Source organism: Eschrichtius robustus, chromosome 14 (assembly GCF_028021215.1).
Source record: "Eschrichtius robustus isolate mEscRob2 chromosome 14, mEscRob2.pri, whole genome shotgun sequence".
Lineage (NCBI taxonomy): Eukaryota > Metazoa > Chordata > Mammalia > Artiodactyla > Eschrichtiidae > Eschrichtius > Eschrichtius robustus.
The window spans coordinates 92,789,387-92,812,077 of NC_090837.1; the positions used below are offsets into that span (position 1 = coordinate 92,789,387).

The 22,691-nt window shown below is 34.4% G+C and overlaps 2 protein-coding genes across 6 annotated transcripts in view; one reads left to right on the plus strand and one right to left on the minus strand.

Moving 5' to 3' along the window:
* The window catches only part of RTTN (rotatin), a 170,903-nt gene that overhangs the window by 83,749 nt on the left and 64,463 nt on the right, over positions 1-22,691 (minus strand). For 4 of the 5 annotated variants that reach the window (XM_068563430.1, XM_068563431.1, XM_068563429.1 and 1 more), the window contains 6 exons: positions 21,420-21,639; positions 14,626-14,754; positions 14,051-14,161; positions 12,198-12,356; positions 10,909-10,980; positions 234-423 (listed from right to left, as the gene is read on the minus strand). In XM_068563430.1, the coding sequence (XP_068419531.1) occupies positions 234-423; positions 10,909-10,980; positions 12,198-12,356; positions 14,051-14,161; positions 14,626-14,754; positions 21,420-21,639 (881 nt within the window). The remainder of the gene's footprint in view (positions 1-233; positions 424-10,908; positions 10,981-12,197; positions 12,357-14,050; positions 14,162-14,625; positions 14,755-21,419; positions 21,640-22,691) is intronic. The other variant, XM_068563432.1, reaches the window with a different exon arrangement.
* On the plus strand, positions 3,201-3,371 carry LOC137776878 (small ribosomal subunit protein uS14-like). Its single transcript, XM_068563579.1, has one exon. The coding sequence runs from the start codon at positions 3,201-3,203 to the stop codon at positions 3,369-3,371; it is 171 nt and encodes a 56-aa protein (XP_068419680.1).

Here is a 22,691-nt window from a genome sequence, read left to right on the forward strand (position 1 = left end):
ACATAAGATATGAACACAATTATGTAAAATAAACAAAAGCTATACAGAGAAAGAAGACTGGAAGGAAATACACTGTAAGGTAACAAAGGCAACCTCTGGGTAGTGGGACTAGAGATGAATGTTTTCCTGTATACTTTTCATTATTTTTCAAATATTTTGTTAACAAACACATAGGTTTTTAACAGTTTAAGAAATGTTACATTTTATTAAAAATATAAATATAATATACTTACCATTTAAATCATTGCCTTCAGAAGTTCCATTAAGAGCAGAACAATTCGGATCAAACATATACCGTCCCAGGTAACAATGTTTTACCATCTGATTCAAATGTTCATAAAAATGGCAGTGGTACAAAAGAGCCTGAAGGGCAGGTTTTCCTATGAGCGACAGGCCAGAGTCCTCATCATGGACACAGGGGCCCTGTAGGAAAAGAGGGAGAGAGAGACAGTGATTTATCACTTAACATCTTCAAAAAGACCCACATCTCCCCACGTTCCCCTCAACGAAACAAATGGGTCCCAGATGCGACCATTCTCCTTTCACCTGCCTCTGTCTTTCCACATGTACACCAGCCTGACCCGGGCAGAGAATTTCACAGGACTCCAGGTCTCTGCTGCCTAAAAATCCACTGAAGGCAGAAGGCTGATCTAGTCTCTCTCTTGAGAGGCCACTTAGCTTAACATGGTTCTATGAAATGGCACAGCTTTAACCAAGTAATTATATACTTGAGCCACAGATACAGTAAAAGCAGTATTTTGCAACCTACACAGAACAATGAAATGATTTGTATTAAAATATCTGAAATAACATGGTCCAAATAATTATGTTCAAAATTATTTTTTGTACCTATCAATAAACTAGATAGAATGAAAAGGCTCACTGATATCCACAGTAAAATCTGTTTGCCACTTTACTTCTCACTGAATTAACCCTTCTTCCAAGGGAATTTCACATGCATGCATGCATGCAAACACACACACATACACACACACACACACCTTCCAGCAGGAGGCTGAGAAGGATCTGCCATTGCAAAATTTTAATCTCTTTGCACTTTTTTTCAAATAATTTTTTGCACTGCCACTCACTACTTTTCCTGGAATATCCAAATGGCAAAAATCAAGCAATCTGTTAAAAGCATGCAAAGGATCGGTTTAAAGTATGCAAATAATCACATCATTAGTTTATAAATATTTCTATTTTTTGGAAAATGATAATCAATATAGTTAAGACTTTTCAAACAGACCATAATAGAGAGAAAAATAAAAGACAGAAAATCGAAATCTAAGTGCCAACAGGAAAGGTCTGGTCAAAGCCTATTCAAAGTTTACTGTTAGCTGAAATTTGCGTACGTGTCCCTTCTCTCATGCCTCCTGATCACCAAGGAAAGATGGATATTAAAACTTACTATCCAGGAAGATAAAGTAATAGTTAAATGTATAATTACAGTTAAAGATATAATTACATTAAGAAGATTATTTCCATTAGCCCTTCTCTTTAAGACTATTATTAAAATTAAATGTCTTACTTCAATATTAAATACTTTTTGTTATGAATTTGTTATTGTTGTATTCTAATAAACCTACCCAACACTGTGAGCTTTACTCTCTACAAATAGAGCAATTTACTTGTCCAAGAAGAAACAAGACTATCTAATGAGCAGTCACAGACGCTGGTCACCGTGTAACTCTAAATCCGGAGCTTGAGAAGCGGCAGGCGAAACAGAGAGGAGTACATGAACAGGGTCACGTGGCTCCCGTTTGTGAACCAGGTACACATTTCAGGCAATGCGGCCCTTTTGTGCATTACTTTATTTAAATATCTAGGACGAAGTAATTCATCCGAAGCCACAGAGCCAATCCTAACATTCACAGCTTCAAAATGTTCTATCTTTTAAGCAACTTATAGCATTCATAAATGTAAAAAGCACACATGAGATCTGCAATAGTTGCTTAACATCACAAATTAAAGTCCTCATTATATTGATTCCAGGAAGGATCAACAACCAAGATGAGAATTAAAAATAATTCAGCAAAGGTTACTAGCTTAATTGCAGCTGTGTAACAAACCCCAATAAATCAATAAAATAAAATTATTGAAGTACCACAAACACTATTTTTTAATTTATTTCATAATAATACTAAGAATAGTTTTCAAATATTTTATTATACATATTATATAAAATTATTCAAAATTTTTTCTTGTGCAAAATTGTGTCTATATAATTGTCTCCTTGATGAGTTAACAGCCACAGTCCAAATTAACAAAGGTTTAGACAAAAATAGATGAAGGAACATAAACTGTATAAATGCTGAAAACAAGTTCCTCAAGAGTTCTGAAATCTGCTGATTCTTTATTCGGTAAAAGCCCACTGAGGCTGACGGTTTCACCATGTGCTAGAAGGAGAAGTGTTACAAACCCATTGTCTTCTAAAATCCAACTTTTCTTTAGTTATAAATATTTTCAAAGTGAGAAATTACACATGTAAATATGATGTAGAACTATAGTAGTTATTCTATAAATATGTATAATTATCATGGTAATTATCATGGTATATAATTGACATAATATTTACCCTTTAATTAATATATTTTAAAAATTCATTGTTTTCTCTAGTTCTTACTAACATAAAAAGAAAAAAGATTTAGAAAATAAAGATAACAAAAGAAGTCATAAAAGACATAAATTTAAACCCACCTAGTAAAGTTTAGAACCTGATTTTTTTTCTTTGCCTATAAGTCACAGGGAAAAATATTTGGCCTACCAAGATTGAAAAAGTTAAACTAATTCTGATATGAACAAAAAAATTAATATCCCAGAATTTAAAGACCAGGAGACAGAAAAGATAAGGAGCAGAAAATTAATTCAAGAGGCCTAATATAAGACTCATATAATTTCTGGAAAAATAAAGAAAAAGGAAAAGTCATTTTTAAAATAAATAAATACGAAAAAAAATTGTCAGAGCCAAAAGAAATAGAACATCTATGTCTCCAAATTAAGGAGCTTATTAAATATCAAGCAAGAGAAATGAAAAAAGACATAGAATCATAAAATTCTAGAACATTAAAGACAAAGTGAAGATAGTAAAAGAAAAAGTCATCCATAAAGAGGTAAAATGAATCAGATGGAAAAATCCTGAAGAGTGCCTGCATGCGCTCCCTCTTTTCGTTTTGCCTCGTTGCAGCCAAGAAAGCAACATGGGTCACCAGCAGCTCTACAGGAGCCATCTGAGAAAATTCGGCCAGGGTCCTCACTCTTGCTGCGTCTGCTTGAATCGGCACGGTCTGATCCGGAAATATGGCCTCAATATGTGCCGCCAGTGTTTCCGCCAGTATGCGGAGGACATCGGCTTCATTAAGTTGAACTAAGTGTGAACTTCTTGAGTGGGTCATCAAGCATATCTACTTTCCTCAGAAACAATACTCTCTGTATATAAATAAAAATGTTAAAACTTAAAAAAAAAAAAAAGAATCAGATGGGTATCCAACTTCTCATCCGTAGCATGAGATGTTAGGAAGACAGTGGAGCAAAATTCTTATGAGGAATGATTTCAGCCTAATACCTAGTAGCCAAAACTATCAATCCAGTGCAATTTGAATACATTTTCAAACAAACAAGAACTCAGAAGTCTGTCACTCATGCACTTGTTTTTAGGTAGGAATACAATTATTCTGACGATGATTACTAGGAAAGGGGATTCTAACTGGAGAGAAAGGATGATTAGGAGCTTAGAAAAACTTGAGCTACGATGCGGACTCACAGTGCAAGAAAAAAAATTAACAGAAACTCCAAGGGCAAAAAAATCACCCAACGCCCAAATCAAGTTTTAAAATCACACACACACACACACACACACACAAATACCAGGAAAGTTTTCCTCTGAGTGCCAGAGGGGTCATAGCCCTGGAAGCATAGATAAGGAAGTGTAACCACAGCCCAACAAATAATGGCTCTGTAGCAAATTACTAGTTTTCACTTTTTAGACTCAACTTATAGATATAAGGAGGCTGTAGAAGAGAATCTAACCGTAATTAGCCTTCACAAAGTAAAAGTAGAGATGAAACTGGCAAAGATTGGCAGTAGAAGTGGGGGACGAGATACCGATAAAAGGCCATAATAAGGCCTTTTAATAAGTAAGACAACTTAGCCATATCTTGCCTTCTAAATGGGGGCGGGCAAGAGATATGACCCATAGGTAAGGAGACCAGAAACAGCAGGGGTGACCAGGGGAGAAACTTAAGACCAGTAACAGAACTATATTGGCAGGACATTGTTTAAGTGAGCTAAATCCTGTGTATTGACACAGTAAAGGAACAAACATACTGTATTACTGCAAACACACTATTTAGAGACAGGAAGGTAACTCCCTGAAGAATTAAAATCAGTAGGAGGTAAAGCTGTCTCTGTGAATAAAGAGGGTAAAGAATTTCATTATAAGCTCTATTAGCTTTTTTAACCATATATATTCACTACTTGAAAAAAATAATTTCTTCTAAAAACTCAAACATTTCACTCAAAATATTTTTAAACTTCTCAAACAAAACCAGATGATCTGGAATATGTACATATTACATAACCATTATTTATTTTTTATTTGATTTATTTTAGCTAAGCATTTAGCCTGAATCCCCAATCTCCATGTGCCAGAGCTTCCTAGTAGCAATGGCACATTATCAACAGAGCTTTAATCACAGCAGTGAAGCCAAGTCCAGCATAAGCGCAAAAGATGGTGTGGCTCAGGCTTTCCACATATGACTAATGTACAAGGGCCGGAACAACGAAGCCTTTCACGCATGTACTAGGCTTCGCTCCATAGGTTCATCAGTAATTGATGGGGCTGTTTTCTGGTAAAACAGGGAAATCAGCACAGTCTGATTGCTCTGTCTCAGGACGTCTATATCCTTACCAGCCTTGCCCTCAGGTGAGTGCTCGGGCTGCCAGATCATCTGCAAAATTGCCAGGGAGAGCTAAGAAGGACAGTATGCAAAGAAAGAAAACTCTTCAAATCACCAGGAGCCATAACAAATAAGTTTGCAAAGGAAACAGCAATTATGTCATAGAACACTCCGATTAATTTGAAAATATTGTTCTCAAGGATGCAATAAGCTACAATATTACATTTAAAACATTTTACTACTAGTGTCACAGTACTAACATACCCATTAGCTATGATTCAAAAGGAACTAGAAGCAAAACAAAATTACATGTAAGAAGAATGGAGAATATTTTCAAGAAGAAAAAGGAATTATTTTGATACATAACAAATTTTTTAAATGCTATAATGTAATGCAGAGATTGAAAAAAATGACCCTAATTACAGAAGAAATCCCTAACTGCATATAAATTATGAGTGTAGTTAAAATGGTATTGTTTCTCTGACACCAAGTACTTAGCATTTTGTGAAATCAATACTCATAACGATCCATGATGAACACATTAGAAGATGAAAAATACGCATTGATAATTATCACATCAAATATGAAAATGATACATACTACAACTATAAATGAGTCGGCCATCTCTCTACAACACATATAAACACAGATGCAGGCAGTCTAGCTATGTCCACTGAGAGTGTATAGAAGCAAAGACCCCTCCCTCGGAGCAACGAGCATATCTAGAACTCATTTCTATACACCTTCTCTATTGAAAGAAATCAGGGCTCTTTGAGAAAATATCTGATTCCAGGGTGGGGCTGGGAAGGTCGAGAACATCTTGCTATGCCAGAAAGTAAACAAGTACTCAAAGGTTGATAAAGACATGTTAAAAGGATATAGGAGTCTTCGTGAAGGAAGTCCTCCTAGCCAAATCTGAAACAATTTGAACATCTAAATAAATAATGATAGAAAGAGATCATAATCCATGAAACATACTAAGAATCCTTGAGTCCATACTGGTGTAAATAAATAAGTGAATAAATAAATAAGAAAGGAAGGCTCTTCCTTACAGTAAAATGTAATTAATGTGGAAGAAATAATGGAATTAGAAAATCATCATTTGGCAACCATTCTGTAATAACTGCTTCAGACAAGAATCACAAATGGAAGTTAAAACTAATAAAAGTTGATGAGAAATAGATATTTTACAGTCTCAAAGCACCTCCTAGCAAAAGGAAAAATTTTAAGTCCACAGTGGAGAAAACAGACCAACTCTACCTTAACCAAGTAAGCAAGGTTAATATCACCAGCAATGGGACAAAGAGACAGCCTATCTGCTGATATAATACAATGAGAAGCACAGAGCACTTCTGTGGCTTTTCTGCCAAAAATGCATAACCTGAATCAAATCATGAGGAAACAGACAAACCTAATTAAAGAATACTACAAAAACTAAATAGGTTATGCTCTTCAAAAATGCCAAGGTCATAAATGTTAAAGATTTAGGAACTATTTTAGATGAAAGAAACTAAATAGACATGACAGCTATATGCAACATGTATTCCTAAATTGGATCCTAGATCCTGACTGTTTTTTTGTTTGTTTGTTTTCTATGAAGGACAGTAGTGGGACAATTGGAAAAATTTGAATACTTTCCACATTTTGATAATTATAATAGTGATTCTGTAAGTGAATGTCCTTGTTTTTAGGAAACTCACAATTAACTATTTAGGGAAAATAGAAGTATATGTCTGCAACTCTCAAATAGTTCAGAAAAAAGACACTAGGTAGAGCTAAAGCAAATATGGTAAAATTATAACATCTGGGGAATCTGGGTGAAGGGGATATAAAAACTGCTGTACTGTTTCTGCAACTTGCCTTTAAGTCTAATTTTTTTTCAAAATAAAATTTTAAAAAATAAAATATATGTGCCAACTCCTCTCACAAACATGGAAAGGAATGAAAGCATTAACAAGTGTATTTACACCACAAACTGACATCTCATTATATTAAGTGCATGAAATTACCTTTACATTTAAATCTGTGACACCATTTTCAAGGGAAAGAACAACTTTAATATTGTAAAAAGTACACATAAGCTACCATGATCATATATAAAACACTGTAGTAATGTTCTCTTGGTAGAACACTGTCTTCCCCCACAGGCCATAAGCCCCAGAGCACTAAGTCAGATCATCTGTGAATCCCCAACATTTAAATACTCAACAAACATTTAGAGAAATGAACTGAAACAAACTACACAGATAATCCCTATCTAACAGATTTCTTGTTATAATCAACTCTAAGATTCCATTCTGGTTGTCAAAGTTGCAGGGATATGGATTTGTGACATTAGTTCTCAAACTAAACCCAGCAACAGAATCTTCCACATCCAGGAGTACTAAATCCAAGTCAGACTCTAGGAAACCAGTTTACAAGACACTGCACAGCTGGGAACACAACACAGTTTAGGGTCCCTTGGACACTAATTCTGTTTTCCCTCCCTAAGAGAGGAATGTAGCCTTGAACAAAGAAAGACCAGTATTATAAACGCTGCTCTAAAAAAACAGAATAGAAAAGATCTGTGATGCACCAAGGACCGATGCACCAGGAACTGGGCCCTATTAGGGCTGCTGGGCGCCCGGGGAACCTGTGCTGAGAGGCTCTTTATCCGTTCCTACTCCTTGTGACCACCCACTCCCAGTACGCTTCTGTATCCATGGAAAGCCAAATGGGAATTACACTACAAAAATTAAGACCTGATTTTCAACTTTATTTACTTAGCAACATCAAGAAGACTAACGGGATAAATGAAATGATTTGCACATTTCTACGCATTAGCAAAGACGGATGGAGGACCATTCTCTGTGGATGGGGCTGGGAGAAACATTTTTTTTTAATATTAAAAACATGGCCCTGAAATACACATTCCACTTAGGAAGATTAAGTTAAATAGTAAGAAATATGCAAGGCAGTAAAAGTAATATATGAGAAGAACCTAATTTAATGGTATAGACATTAAATGCTAGTATCTTTCAGAGAAGAGGAAGATTAAGATGGATTGTAGCAGTTGGTGAAAGTATTTTTAAAAAATACTTTTTTAAAATTAAAAAAAGTTTTATTGTACAACACACGGAATATAGCCAATATTTTATAATAACTATAAATGTAATGTAAGCTCTAAAAACTGTGAATTACTATGTTGTACACCTGAAACTTATATTGTATATCAACTATACCTCAATTTAAAAAAAGAAAAAAAGTTTGCAAGTGAAGTAAACGTTATCCAAAAGCCCTTTGAAAACACTGCTAAATCTTGGTAGCCTTATAAATAGAATAAGAAAAAGAAAAATTATAAGCTAAATCTTAAAACTTAAGGAAGAACTAAATTTTTCTAAAATCTGAAACTTTAATAAATTAAATATTCCTTTCAAACCCCCCCCAAAATGTTTTAAGTGACTTATGCCTTACCTTGTTCCAGGAAAGATTTAAGCCCTATTACAAGGAAAGGTAAATTATAACATGAAAAGTACACCAGAAATGAAAGAAAAACAAAGGTATGTAAACAGTGGAACCAGCTAAAAAGGATCTACCACATTTGATAAGATAGCACTAAACTTTACTTAACAACAAAAGGAAACCCAGCCAGTTATACAACTCATAATTTATTTATGCAAATGATTACCACTCAGAAGTACAATTTCGATAGTAACATGAAATAGAAATCTAGACTGGCTGTGTGGGGAAAGAATTGGGACAGAGGTAATAATCTTACAGCAAACACTGCAGAACACCCAGTGGAACAAGAGTAAAAAGGGCATCAACTCAGACTTCAGGCACCAAAACAAAATGCAAAGCAGTAAAAGCAGTTCTGTTTGTAAAATATTATTAATCAAATATCTACCTCAACCAAAATAAAATGTTTACAAAGCTTCTATATACTAATGCTACTTCCTGCTATATCCTCCCAAACACTGCAAAATGTACACCAAGGCAAGTAAATGAAACATCTTATTGAATAAGATTATTACTCATCGTTCTACCAAAGACAATTTTAATTTTAAATTACTGAAAAAGTAGCACCTTCTTTCTGGCTGTAGTAAACTGGCAAAGGTCAGAACTTCTTGGAGATTATAAAATTCCATTATCTATATTTGAAGACTATCTTCCTCCCTTACTAGAGCAGCTGTTTCCACTTTGGGATTTAAAGTACCACTAAACTTTTTAAAACTTGAGGGACATATACTACATTACCAACTACTTTATGCTACCAAGTGAGGACACTTAAAAACAAAAAATAATAACCAAAAACAAATTAAAAAAAGAGAGGAAGAAAATGTGAGTTTATTAAAAATACACAAAAAAATAAGACTGATTTTTCTAATTTTGCTTAAGACTAGTAGAAGTTTCATCATCAAGTACTATTTTGGATTAGAGTAGCTCTCAAATATTTTTGATTATGGCCAACATTGGTAAAGCAAAAGACTCTAAAAGCGTACTTAAACCACTGTTTTCAACTTTTTTTAGTAGAAAATTAATTCTGTGATGAAGAACTGGAAAATAACAAAATCAAAAAGCTGCACTAAGCATGTCACCAGTAGCAAAAAGGAGCTGTATACTATTTAACTTATTAGAAAAAAATGTGAACTTCTACACATGGTTCTATATTATAATGCCCCAAGAGCTTTAATAGAACCCAGAAAACTTATTACTCTTGCCTTTATATTTATTTCAATAATTTAAAAAAAACTCACTGGCAGTACATCACAAAGGTTATAGTATACAAGTGTCACTACTTTAACAATGGGAGTAGAGATCATTTGCATTTGAGCCAAAAACAACATTTTTAAATGTAGTTACTGGATAACAGGCATCAAAACCACTACACCGTTAATATAAATATTAATCCTGTGTATTCTTTTCTAATTTGTCTCCTATGGTTTTATTACCACACAGACTGTGAATAACAACCATCATCAGAAGGCATGTTAAATAAATTAAAGGAGCCAGTGGAAAAGCAGCCTGGGATTTTCAATAATTGGCAGCATTAAATTGGGTTTGCAAAGTTTGGAAAAGTGAAGCTTCCAAGAGTTAAATGAGATCCAGGCCTTAACAACCACCAGGATTCAGGCTCTAGGTGACTGCCCCAAAAGCTGCCCTCACTACAGCTCAACTAGATTCAGTAACTCCTCCAAAGATATATTCTAATGAAAACTTAAAAAGAAACCTTAGATCTTATCTAAGGTCCTGGGGGATGAGATGCAACAGTGTGATAAATATGCATGTATAGGATGAGGACATATGGATAAAGACTAGGGTAGAAAAAAAGCATGTCTTGTCTGCCCCAGGTGAGCACTTTTCTATCCTCCAAATTACCTAAAAAGCAGTAGGCTACAAAAAAAAGTTAGGTAAAACTATCTACTGACTTGTCAGTCAGAACATGATACAAAAAATTAATCTAATAGAAAGCAAAGAAAGATAAATTATGACTCAGTGTACTAACCCAGAAAAGAAAAAAAGGCGTTAACATCAATGCATATTTAACTACAAACAAATTTGTTTATTATTATTAATTTAGAGAGACAATATAGTGAGTGCGAAAGAGAAACTGCCTGGACTGAAAGCGAAAGGGTATGATTTAGGGCCAACTACTTAAACCCGCTGTGCTAAATTTTCTTAATCTAAAAAATGAGGATAATAATGGTTCATAACTCAAACCATTACAAGCTGATATTTGTTATGTTTCTAGAAGAGTGCCTAGTACATAGTAAACATGTCAGTGATTATTATTTCTGTTTAAAATTATTTTTAACACCACAGAGAAGAATTTGTAAATCTGATCAAGCATAAAAAAAAAGTCTACATTCTCTTTCAAGAGGTCCTGTTGGCTTGTATAAAGTTTCATCAGTAAGGAAATATATACATATAAAAAAAATATATATATATATATATACACATATATGCTGAAACTTTATCATCAATTAATCTCAAATATCTACTAGGTTGATAATTGTTTAAAGTCACCTACCTGCCAAGTATAATCCTTTATGATTACTGAAGGCATTGGAATTACAAGGAGATTTTGAAAAATAAATGCAGCCTGAAATTAAAGGAAAAAAATGTCAATACTGCCATCTTGTTGTCATGTCTGAAATAACCAATATACTGTTAGTTAATAACAAAAAAGCATATCCCTGGTCAGCTGCACACGCTGAGAGGTCATTATGAGAACTCCCCACTGCCCTTCCTGTTAGGTGATGACATAGTAGTGGGGGAAACTACTTCACCAGGAAAGATATTTTTTCCTATTTCAGAATTTTGTCTTTCCAAAAAATGATCTGTAAACCATAAACTGTTCTGGTAGCATTTAAGAAATCTACTTCATGTTTCTATTATCCTCCTACAGATCATACACACACCTTTCTCCCCATCTCTTTCTTCCTCTCTCATACAAGCTCCTCCCAATAAAAAACTGCTAACTAGAAATACAAACCACAAATGTCCAACTTAACCTCCTAGGTCCTGAAGATGGTCAGATTAAATAATCATACTAATTATGAACACTGATTATCTATTTAGTGAAAGATTATAACGGGAGAATAACCAGAGTAACAGAGGGGATCCAAAGGGAGTGAAATTTTCAACCACCTTAACTGGAAGCCAGTAGACAGTCGTTAAAGTTGGTAAATCAAGAGGAAGCTACAAGTTTAAGCATTATTATTAAAAAAAAACAAATAATAAGAAAACTACAGCCTTTGGATTTTGGAACTGGAAACTGGCTAATGGTGGGCCCAGGAGCTGCTGTTTTCTTTACAAGCCTCTAAGCATTATTTGATTACTGTTCTTAAAATGGTCTGCATCAGTCATCACTTTGATAAAAGCAGCAGTAAAGAAAATAACAAACTATTTAGAAAGAATTAAAACAGCATTTACTTTTCCTCTTACATGTTATATAATAAATACTACAGAGTATTTTGACAGCCCCTTATCTTAAGTAAAGCTTTATAAACTTAAACACTGAGATCATATAAAAGTAATTTCTTTTCCTGTGAACTACTTTTCAATGTGTAATAAAATAGAAGAGTCCATTTAAAATGCACTGAATTCTGCTTTGATCTTTCAGAGTAAAGGACTCCTGTTCTGACTGTGAATCAATACCATTTTGTTCTCTACAACCGTTTCATTTCAGTTTTTTCGCAGGTCAAAGAGACAACGGTCAGTGGTGAGCCCACGGTGTCAAACAGGGAGTATGGTTTATAAGAACTACCACAACAGGTCTCTGAGGGAAAACGGGCGGGGCTAAACAGACAGGCCTACCTCCCGGCGTACCATGCTACACTCCGACTGGTCCAGAAGAATGTTCACCACCGTTCCCCAGAGCCCACCAGAAATGTTTTGACAACTGTTTGCTAAGGCCACACAGCCAGTTTCAAGGGTCGTCAGTGCCGATCCTAATCCCAGTGAAGTGAACCTCACCTGTTCAAATTAGAGAAAACGTTGTGAAACCAAAGAACCCAATTTCACAACATGAATTCTTAATTTTTCTGGTACATAAAATATCACATTTTTATGACACTGTCTTGACAATCCTAAATTATAAGACACTTGAAGAATACTGTCCTATAAGTTTATGAGTGAATAAAAATCCTATTCCATGATTTAAGAAAGTAATAATATAGGTAATAAAAGCTAAATAAAAGCAAATGTCACAAAAAGTCACAACCAGCTATAAATAAGACTAAAAATTATAGTTCAAAAGTCTTTTTCTAGGGAAAGCACAGGGTGCTTACATATCTTTCATGAACATGATTCTTGCTTATTTCTCATTTTTAAGAGGATACTATTGTTTTGTTCCACCGTCCTTAATTTTTCAGTGTTTCTTTCAAACAAATGGCTTTAACTTCTTTGAAACTTCTTTTCAAACAGAAGTAATTGAATTATCTTTTTATAAGATACTTAGTATTTTCCCCAAAATTATTTTAAAAGAAAAATGTTTCAAAAGAGATTGACATGGTGTAATGTTTGCCATAGTACCCCCACTGCTCAAGCTACGTATTGGGTGAACTTCTGAATTTTGATTTCAAAATAGAGTTTCACTGATAACCACAGGGTAACAGAAAGCAATGCAGTCATAAGGCAGTCAAGCAACAAGTCCAAGTTCAATGTGGCTCAAGAATGTATCTCTAGCTGTTAACAGTACTATATTATATACACAAAAATTTGCTAAGAGGGTAGATCTTATGGTAAGTGTTCTAATCACAAAAACAAGCAGTAAGAGGACAGAAGAAACTTCTGTAGGTGAAGGATATGTTTATGGCATTGAATCTGGTGATGTACATTTCAGGGGTGTATACTTATCTCCAAATTCATGAAGTTGTACACATTAAATAGGTACAGTTTTTTGTATGTCAATCATACCTCAATAAAGTGGTTTAAAAAAATCAAATCAGTAGATAAATGGCTAAAACTGGAAAATTCATTAATATAAAACGCTGCACTGTAATGATACTATTCTATTAAATGACACTCAAAAGTCACTTGGCCACTATCCTTCTAAACTGTTTAAAAATGGCTGGACTTCTCCAATAATATTTTGCTGTTCTTTATAAAACTGATAGATTCTATAATACTTCCTTTCTTACTATTTTTAATCTGTACTCTGAATTTGACTGAATAGGGGGTGCCATGAACTGAATTATGTTCCCCCAAAATTCATATGTTGAAGCCCTAACTCCTAAGGTATTTGAGGAGAGGGCTTTTAGGAGATAATTAAGGTTAAATGAGACCATGAGGATTGGGTCCTAATCTGATAGGATTGGTGGCCTTACAAGAAGAGGAGGAGAGAAAAGGTCATATGAGCATGCAATGAAAAGGGAACCATCTGAAAGCCAGAAAGAGTCCTCACCAAACCTGACCATGTGGGTGGGCACCTTGATCTTCAACTTCCAGCCTCCAGATGTGTGAGAAAATAAATTTCTTTGTTCAAGCTACCTAGTCTATGGTGTTTTATTATGCAGCCCAAACTGACCAAGACAGGGGGTAAATATAGCTTAAGGTATAGCACTAAAATAACCTCATTTTGGAAAATATGAACAAGTATATGCATACATGTTTTGTTTCATTTGTTCTTTAATCTACACATAATGGACTCCATTTTCCTTCACACTGACCTCTGGGTCTCGGTCAACCCACAACGGAATCAACCAAGCCAATCCCTGTTGAGTGGTAGCATGTTCTTCACTGTGACTACGCAAAGGCAAGAACCAAAGTGACATCCACTCCTAGAATGAGAAAAAGGGAACAGAAACACATCAGGTACGTTTCTAAGGATAAAATAGAGTTTAAAATAACTGAATTTTTAAAAATCAAAACAAAGTAAAAATATGCTTAAGACTTGGTTTTAATTCATTATTTAGCCAACACAAGGCAAACAACCATCTCAGCTCCTCCTTAAAAAGTTATACATAACAATTTTTCTTCAGAACAGCTATTTTCCCCATGATTTAGATAAAACGTAGTTCTCTAGTGCATGCAGATTTCAATCAAAATAAATTTAAAATAAAATTCAGATTTGTGTAATATACAGCTTCTAAGAAACATCTTTGTCAAAAATCATTTTTGTCTCCTAAAAAGACAAGTCAAAAGACATTTTCCTAGAGTAAACATATAGGCTTGAAACGTGTTAGACACAGCACATTCCCTTCCTAGCAACTGTGGAAAGACAGGCAGCTTTGAAAGCTCTCACCGAGCTCTGGGCCTGGGCCATCATCTCATGGGATAAGTGAAGCAAGCAGAGAACCGTGCTCTTTGTGACACCTTTTCCCATGAAGGACATAGCATTTCCTCCATGCTCCACATAAAAAGAAGTAATGACCTGAAAAACAAATGCAAACAATTTTGTGGCAGCTTTACTCTTAGTGGCTAAATATATACCTTTCTACTGACTTGTCTGAATTGAATCCTAACCACATAAAGTATATTATAATATTCTTAGTTTATACATTTAAAAGTGGTTAAGAAGGTAAATTTTATGTTATGTGTATTTCACCACAATTAAAACAAACACTCTTAGTTTAAATTGTTTTCCTTTGGAATTTGTACAAAGAATGTGTAGTATTCTCCTAGAAGATTTTGTGATTTAAAATATGCTCGTAACATTCTTCAAATGTTATGGTATCCTTTAAGTAAAAGAGTTTATTTTATAAATACCCTGTTGAAAAGTATACTTAGAAATTGCTAGCTATATAAAACTCTCACTAACTACCAGAGTTAGGCTAAGTTTTCTAGAATTATGGTTTGAATGTAAATGGACATTTACATTTCTAAGCAATCTTAGATTTCTACTCCATATTTAAGCATATATTTATTACTTAAATAATTGCCTGTCAACTTTTTCTCTCCCACATACCTGAGGGCTTTAACACATTTCCATCAGTAACAACAAAAGAAATGTTTCTTATCTGAAGCTATTATGCCCTTATCTGCGAAGCTGGATCAGAATGAACATGGGGAGTTAGGAGACAGCAGTTTGAGAAAAAGTCCTTCCACCTGATTTAGAAAATCCTTTAAAATATGTGACAAACTCTTCTGGAAAATTTCTGTGTAAATCATATATTGTCCCCCATATAGGGGTTCAATAACTATTTGTTGACACTGAATAACAAGCATCATTATAGCTTTCAACTCAAAATAAAAAATTTAAAGTGACAAAAGATCACTTTATAATTCACAAAGTTTTAATAAAAAAAAAGAATGCTAACTATATTTAGGTGCCAATACATTATGAAGGAAAAACTTGTGAATCAAAGCAATCAAAACCACATGTTATCTAATACAGCAGAAAGTATTTCAATTCATCCACCCAAGGACTCAATGCTTTTATTCAGCACAGTAAGCCATTTTGTCTTGTAACAGAGACTACTTTTTAGTTTGGATTCTTTTTAGCTCATGCAGCAAAGAAGATTAGTTTTTAAAAAAATGGCATAAATATAAATCATGCTAGGCACAGCTTATTTAACAAAAGCAATTTATTCATAAGATAACTTGGGGATTTTGACTTAAATTAGAATTTTCATAAACCAAATAACTGTATAGTATGTCCGAAAATGAAACAAGTTTGGCCAGGGGTTAACAACTACAGGTGACTGCTACAGGAGCCCTGCTCTACTATTCTTTCTGCCTATGTATATGTTTAAGGTTTTTATAATTAAAAGTTTAAAACTTTAAGGGACTATTTTAGAAGAGATCTAAATGATCAAGTCTTTATTATCTTCCTATATGTCACTGGAGAGAGCTATATTGTCATGGTTTAGGTTCTAGCTTAAAAGGGATAAGTCAAGAACGTTGATATTATCTCCTTTCAACTTACCGTCAGATCCCTGGAATTATACTTCATATATAATTTTTTTTTTTTAATTTTTATTTATTTATATTTATTTTTGGCTGTGTTGGGTCTTCGTTTCTGTGCAAGGGCTTTCTCTAGTTGCGGCAAGCGGGGGCCACTCTTCATCGCGGTGCGCGGGCCTCTCACTGTCGTGGCCTCTCTTGTTGCGGAGCACAAGCTCCAGACGCGCAGGCTCAGTAATTGTGGCTCACGGGCCTAGTTGCTCTGCGGCATGTGGGATCTTCCCAGACCAGGGCTCGAACCCGTGTCCCCTGCATTGGCAGGCAGATTCTCAACCACTGCGCCACCAGGGAAGCCCCATATATAATTTTTAAGGCTTTAATTATCATAGTTTATTCACCTATCATAATGAATCATGCTTAGTCTAAAAGTCTCATTTTCCAACCACAAAAGGCAAATACTGCATTCAAATTTCACTGTGCAGAAACAAAATATCTAATAATGAATTACAACTCCCGTCTGAAAAGGAATCAGCTGTAATTACTGAGAAACTATGAAGCAAATCATTTGGACCAACAATGGCTTGTTTCAATGTCCAGTTACATAAGCATTACTTTATTCTCTAAAAGATCAATTTAGCCAGTAGTAAAATTAAAAAACCTGTTTAGCTAGCTAAGTAAACAGAAGGACCCAAGTAAGATTTAATAGGACTCTGACAATTTCTAATAAAAGTGACAGATTTTTTTCATACTATTTTCCTGTCATTTAATGTAAAGACATAAAGATTTTCTTCCCAAGATGTTATATGAAGCATAACATGTACTCCTCTGTTTATACCAAATAAAGATTTGTTAATCAGGTTTTCATAACAGTGAAACATTATAAAAAAAGCATCACACTTTATATCTATTCCTTAGCTAATAAACTGTGTTGATTTTTATTACCTCAAAGACAACTGAGCTTAAAATGAGAGTATTGTCTTTTTTCCCCGACTTCTTACTGAGAACTAAGCCTTTTTGTTCTCCAATAACATAGAAAGCTCATTTTAATTTCAGGTATTTGAAACACAGGTGTGATCTGAAGTCTCTCCTGTTACACAATTTTACAAACAAAAGTACTTCTGAGGGTTTCTAAATATAAACAATGTAACACTTCTTCAATTACTGCTGTAGTAGGGCCTCACATATCCCTGATCTGAAACAGATAAAAATCACTTAATAGAGGAGATGTGTCCCAAAAGGTTTATAAATGGAGTTTTTATAAATCACATTACAAATAATGCTATAAATTAGGTACTTGTAGACTGAATTATATTAAATGCATTGGAGGAGCTGACTTATTAAAAAACATTATGGTAAGTTTTCAGCTAATATATCTATTCTAAAAAATTCATATTATTTCTCATCATGGATACCTTGAAGCATGAGATAATTAATTTACTGACAGTTTGCTCTTTTTCAGTATTTACAAGTATTCAAGATAAAAAAATTATTTCATTAAAGTGACTACACTAAAATTCATATTAAATTTTATAGTACAGCTGAGAGTATTTAGAATTTTGAATTTTTTTTAAAAATAAATTTATTTATTTATTTTTGGCTGTGTTGGGTCTTCGTTTCTGTGCGAGGGCTTTCTCTAGTTGCGGCAAGTGGGGGCCACTCTTCATCGCGGTGCGCGGGCCTTTCACTTGAAATATTTTTTAAAAAACAAGATGTACTTTTGGAAACAAATCCTAGATAATACCATCTGAAGCATGATTTACAGTTGAATATATAAACATCACCTAAAGTATGATTTAATAATGAAAATACAAAAATTAAACACACATCATTTACATTCATTTACGTCACATTTCCAAAGTTATCCAAACTTTATTCTAATTTAAAAATCATAGATAAGATACAACTAAATTACTCACTATCTGTCCACTATGTACAAATCACTGTCCTAGGCCAGTGGGGAGCTGGGGGTAGTGGAAATGGTCCACAGATGATTCTCACAAGCTCACAGTCTAACAGATCAAAGCATAAAGCAAAATAAAAATAAAGTGTATTAAGTGCCATAATAGTGGCATATATAAACTGCTTGAGGTACATAACCTGTAGAAGAGATCAGTCAGTCAAGTAATACTTACTGGGTGACTATGTGTGAAAGAATAAGAAAAGGCTTACTAAAGGAAGGCAAATGAACAAGTGAGATCTTCAACTTTGTGTAGAGATTGCCACCCAAAGAGAAAAGAAGCTGTATGAAAGAAACAGACTTTTTAAGCATGCTTTTTTATTTAATGAGAAGAGAGCCACATATAACTGAAACTTCAAGAGATGTGGGGAAAATTTTAAACAGAGATAAGACTCAAAATGCAAGATTATAATGAGCCTTAAGCACTTGAAAAAGGAGATTGGGAGTGAAAGGTTTCTGTTTTGAAGGATGGTCTGGTGGTGGGTAGAGACCAGTGGCAAGTAGGAACGTGCAGCACAAAAAGGAATAGGAAGTTACGGACACGATTTGGTCAAAACATTCCATGTCTAGAACGCCCATCACTTCTGATCAGTTTATTCATCTTCCAAACCTCTCTGTACACTGCTTCCTACAGGAGCCTTGCCTGAATTCCTAACAGTTAAAGATGCCAACCTCTATAACTGAACCTTTCAAGGCAAGCAATGCTGGCAGACTTGGTCACTAAGCAAACAGTGAGCCATTTATAGATCTAGACAGTTTATTACTTACATAAAAAGCATAAGCAAGAGTAGGCAAAGGTGCCAGCTCTCAGTGTCCCTTTTACAGGGTGACACTGAAACAAAGGGGCCAGATGACAGCAGTGCAATGGCAGCGCACTCTTGCTGAGGAGCTCAGGCCAAGCTGCGGCTCAGCCGTCTATAGCCTGCTGCCGTACCCCAAGGGAGCAAGGCAGAAAGCCCGCGCGTGCATCAGAACCCAGGAGGCGATAAAAACAGGCCCGTGACACACTTCCTAAGAGAGAGTGAAGTGAATGAGCAACGGCCTTGTAGCAGTTCCTTACAGGCATCTCATGTTCCAAAAGGATCACAGGAAGTTCTGCCAGAGCTTAGATCAGCCGCACCTAAGCCCTGCCTATGTGGCCCCTATGCAAACACGCAAAGCTGCCAGGGCACCGTGGCAAAGCTGTTCTCTTACAGAAACCTATCACTGCTCTATTCACTGCATCATTCTTAAAATATACTGGACTAAATGATGATGAAAACAAGACATAAAGTTAAGGCCATGATTGGAAGGTGATTAGAGCTAAAAATATATTTTTGAGAAAATCAAAAAAAAAATAATCAGTGAAATAAGGCTCTACCTTAAAAAGGTAGAAAAAAGCCATAAATTAAACCAAAATAAGAAGGAAATAAATACAGGCAGAAATTAATGAAAGAGGGAAAAAAACATTAAAGGGCGAACAACAAAGCCAAAGATTCATTCTTTGAAAAGACTAATAAAACATACAAACCACTAGTAAGGCCAATCGACAAAACTGGAGAGAAGGAAAAATCAATGCCTGGAATGAAATGGGACCTCACTACAGATCTGACAGATATTTTAAAAACAAGATGATGTGATGAACAATTTTAGGGCAATGAATTTGAAAATTCAGATAAAATTCAGTAAAACATAGCTTACTGAGACTGACACACAAAAAACAGGAAATCTGAGCAATTCTAGATCTACTTTAAAAATTCAATTCAACTATAATCTTCCCAAAAAGAAAACTCCAGTCCCAGATTGCTATACTGTCAACTTAACATTTAAGGAAGAAATAACACCAATTCAAACCAACTATTCCAAAGAAGAAAAAAGAGAAAGTTACATAAAGAAAAAGAGAAAATTATATAAGGATGGACTTATTTTGATATTAAAAAACTGACAAAAGTTTTAGGAGAAAGAAGATAGATATAGTAATTCTAGAAACTTTTTTTGCCAATGAAAATAGGTAGAATAATTCTAAAAACATTAACAAACTAAACCTGTTTATATATAAAAAGGATAATACATCACAAACTAGTTGAAATTTTTCCAGAAATGTAAGGTTGTTTACCATTTTTAAATCAACCAATGTAATCCATCATCTTATGGAATACAAAAAAAAAAACATGATTATCTTAAAAGATACAGAAAAAGCAATATACACTTATGATTAAAAAAAAAATTCTTAGCAAAGTAAGACTAAAAGAAAATGTCCTTAATCTGATTTTTCTTTAAGTAATTGAAAAAAGACTACCATAAATAGCTTACTAAAAGATAAAACATTAAAGGCCTTTCCTTTCAGTTTGGAAACAAGGACTGTTGGGTACACAATTAACATATAAAAACTGAATATATTTCCATACATCAGCAATAGTTAGAAAAAAATTTCACAGAAGATATAATATACTCATTTTCAACACAAGTGTACAGCGGCAGTATCTAAAATTACCCTAAACAGGAAGAAAAAGAGAAGCCAAATTATCCTTCAACATTGTAGTAGAGAGAATACTACACAAAAATGAAATTAAACTCCACCTACAGGAAGCAAAATGAGTAACTCTCACAAGCATAATGTTAAAAAGAAATATAATTCCATTTAACAAAATCAAGAGAATGAGAAATTATTGTATATATGGACACATAATTGAGTGGTAAAACCATCAAGAAATGCAAAGAAGTTATTACCGTAAAAATAAAAATAAAACTACCTTCAGGCGAGGAGTAGAGACTGGAAGTGGTTATGATGAGAGCTTCTAGGGTGGTGGCTACTCTCTATTTTAGGATCAGGGCGGTCATATGTGTGTTCACTATGTGATAAACAATGAACTATGTATTTACGTTCTGTGTATTTTCTGTATGTGTTGTATTTCACAACAAAAGGGCTAATAGATGCAAATAAACAAGTTACCCAAATAAAGGGGCTTAATGAAGTGTAAGCCTTACTTTTCTTGAAAATTAGCTTATTCATAAAAGTAATCTCACTTATATATTTGCTAATAAAAATCATTAACACATTGAACCATTAATGAGCCATAAACACTGAATAATAATCTATATTAAATATAATAACACATACAATGCACCTAATATTGTGCCTGGTACACACTGAGTGGTCAGTAAATAGTAAATAGCTATCATTTGAGGGTTTGTAAATAGCTATCATTTAGGGGTTTTATTACTGCTGTTTATAGTTATTGACTATTTTTACTTACTTCGAGGAGACCTGACAAGTACTTCACACAAATTTCTAGTGGCTTTGTGAAAGGAGAGTGTGAGCTCCATCCCGGAAACGCTGTAAGGTGGGCCATCCCTCGTAAGGTCCTCTCGAGGGATGGCAGGCCGTAGAAATGAGGAGCGTCTGTGACTCTCAGACACTGGAGGAGTTTCAGAGCCAACTGTGTTTGGAAAACATAAAAAAGTTCCAAGCATTTCCTGTGTATGTAAAGGAGGAAAAAAAATCAACCATGGAACAAACGTAACTGGCTTAATGAACTTTCTTGGTGGTGGTGGAGGGTTACTAACAACTTACTGTATCAAAAAAGTATTAACTAGTGGAAATGGCAGGAAATGGCAGAAAATACTCCCTCTTAAAACAAGACTTTTTAAGAAAAACATAGTTAATATACCATCCAGTGTATATGATGTAAAATACAAGTAACAATTACATTGAAAAATGCATAAGTGGGTATTAGTATTGCCAACCAATAATGAAATTAGAAGTTAACATAGAGTTACCACATGAACCAGCAATTCCAGTCCTAGGTATATACTCAAGAACTGAAAACGTATGTCCACACAGAAATTTGCATATGAATGTTCATAACATCACTCTTCACAACAGTGAAAGGTAGAAACAACTCTTATGTCTCCCAACAGATGAATGGATAAGCAAAATGTGGCATATCCATACATGGACTATTATTTAGTCACTGTCATCTGCTACAACATGCATGGACCTTGAAAACATGATGTTAAATGAAAACAGCCAGACACAAAAGGTCACATACTGTTTCACTCCATTTATATGAAATGCCCAGAATACACAAATTCATAGAGAAAGAAAGAAGATTAATGGTTACCAGGGGCTTGGGTAAAGGGCGAATGGGGAGAGACTGCTTAATGGGTACAAAGTTTCTTTTTGGGGTAATGGAAATGTTCTGGAATTAAACAGTGACAGTCGTACAACACTCTATATATACCAAAACCCACTCAATTGTACACTTTAAAATGGTTAAAATTGTGAATTTAAAATTTTTAAGTCAGAGCTACAGATATACATTTGAAAATCATCCATGCAAAAATAGTTGTACAGTCGTAGAAATGGGCATGACTGCTCAGACAGATGTGTAGAAAATTAAGAGAGAACCAAGAACTAAACCTAGAGACAACAAAATACTGTGTGTGTGTGTGTGTGTGTGTGTGTGTGTGTGTGTGTGTGTGTGTGTAATTACAATCAGGCTATATCAGAAATTGATCTGAACTAA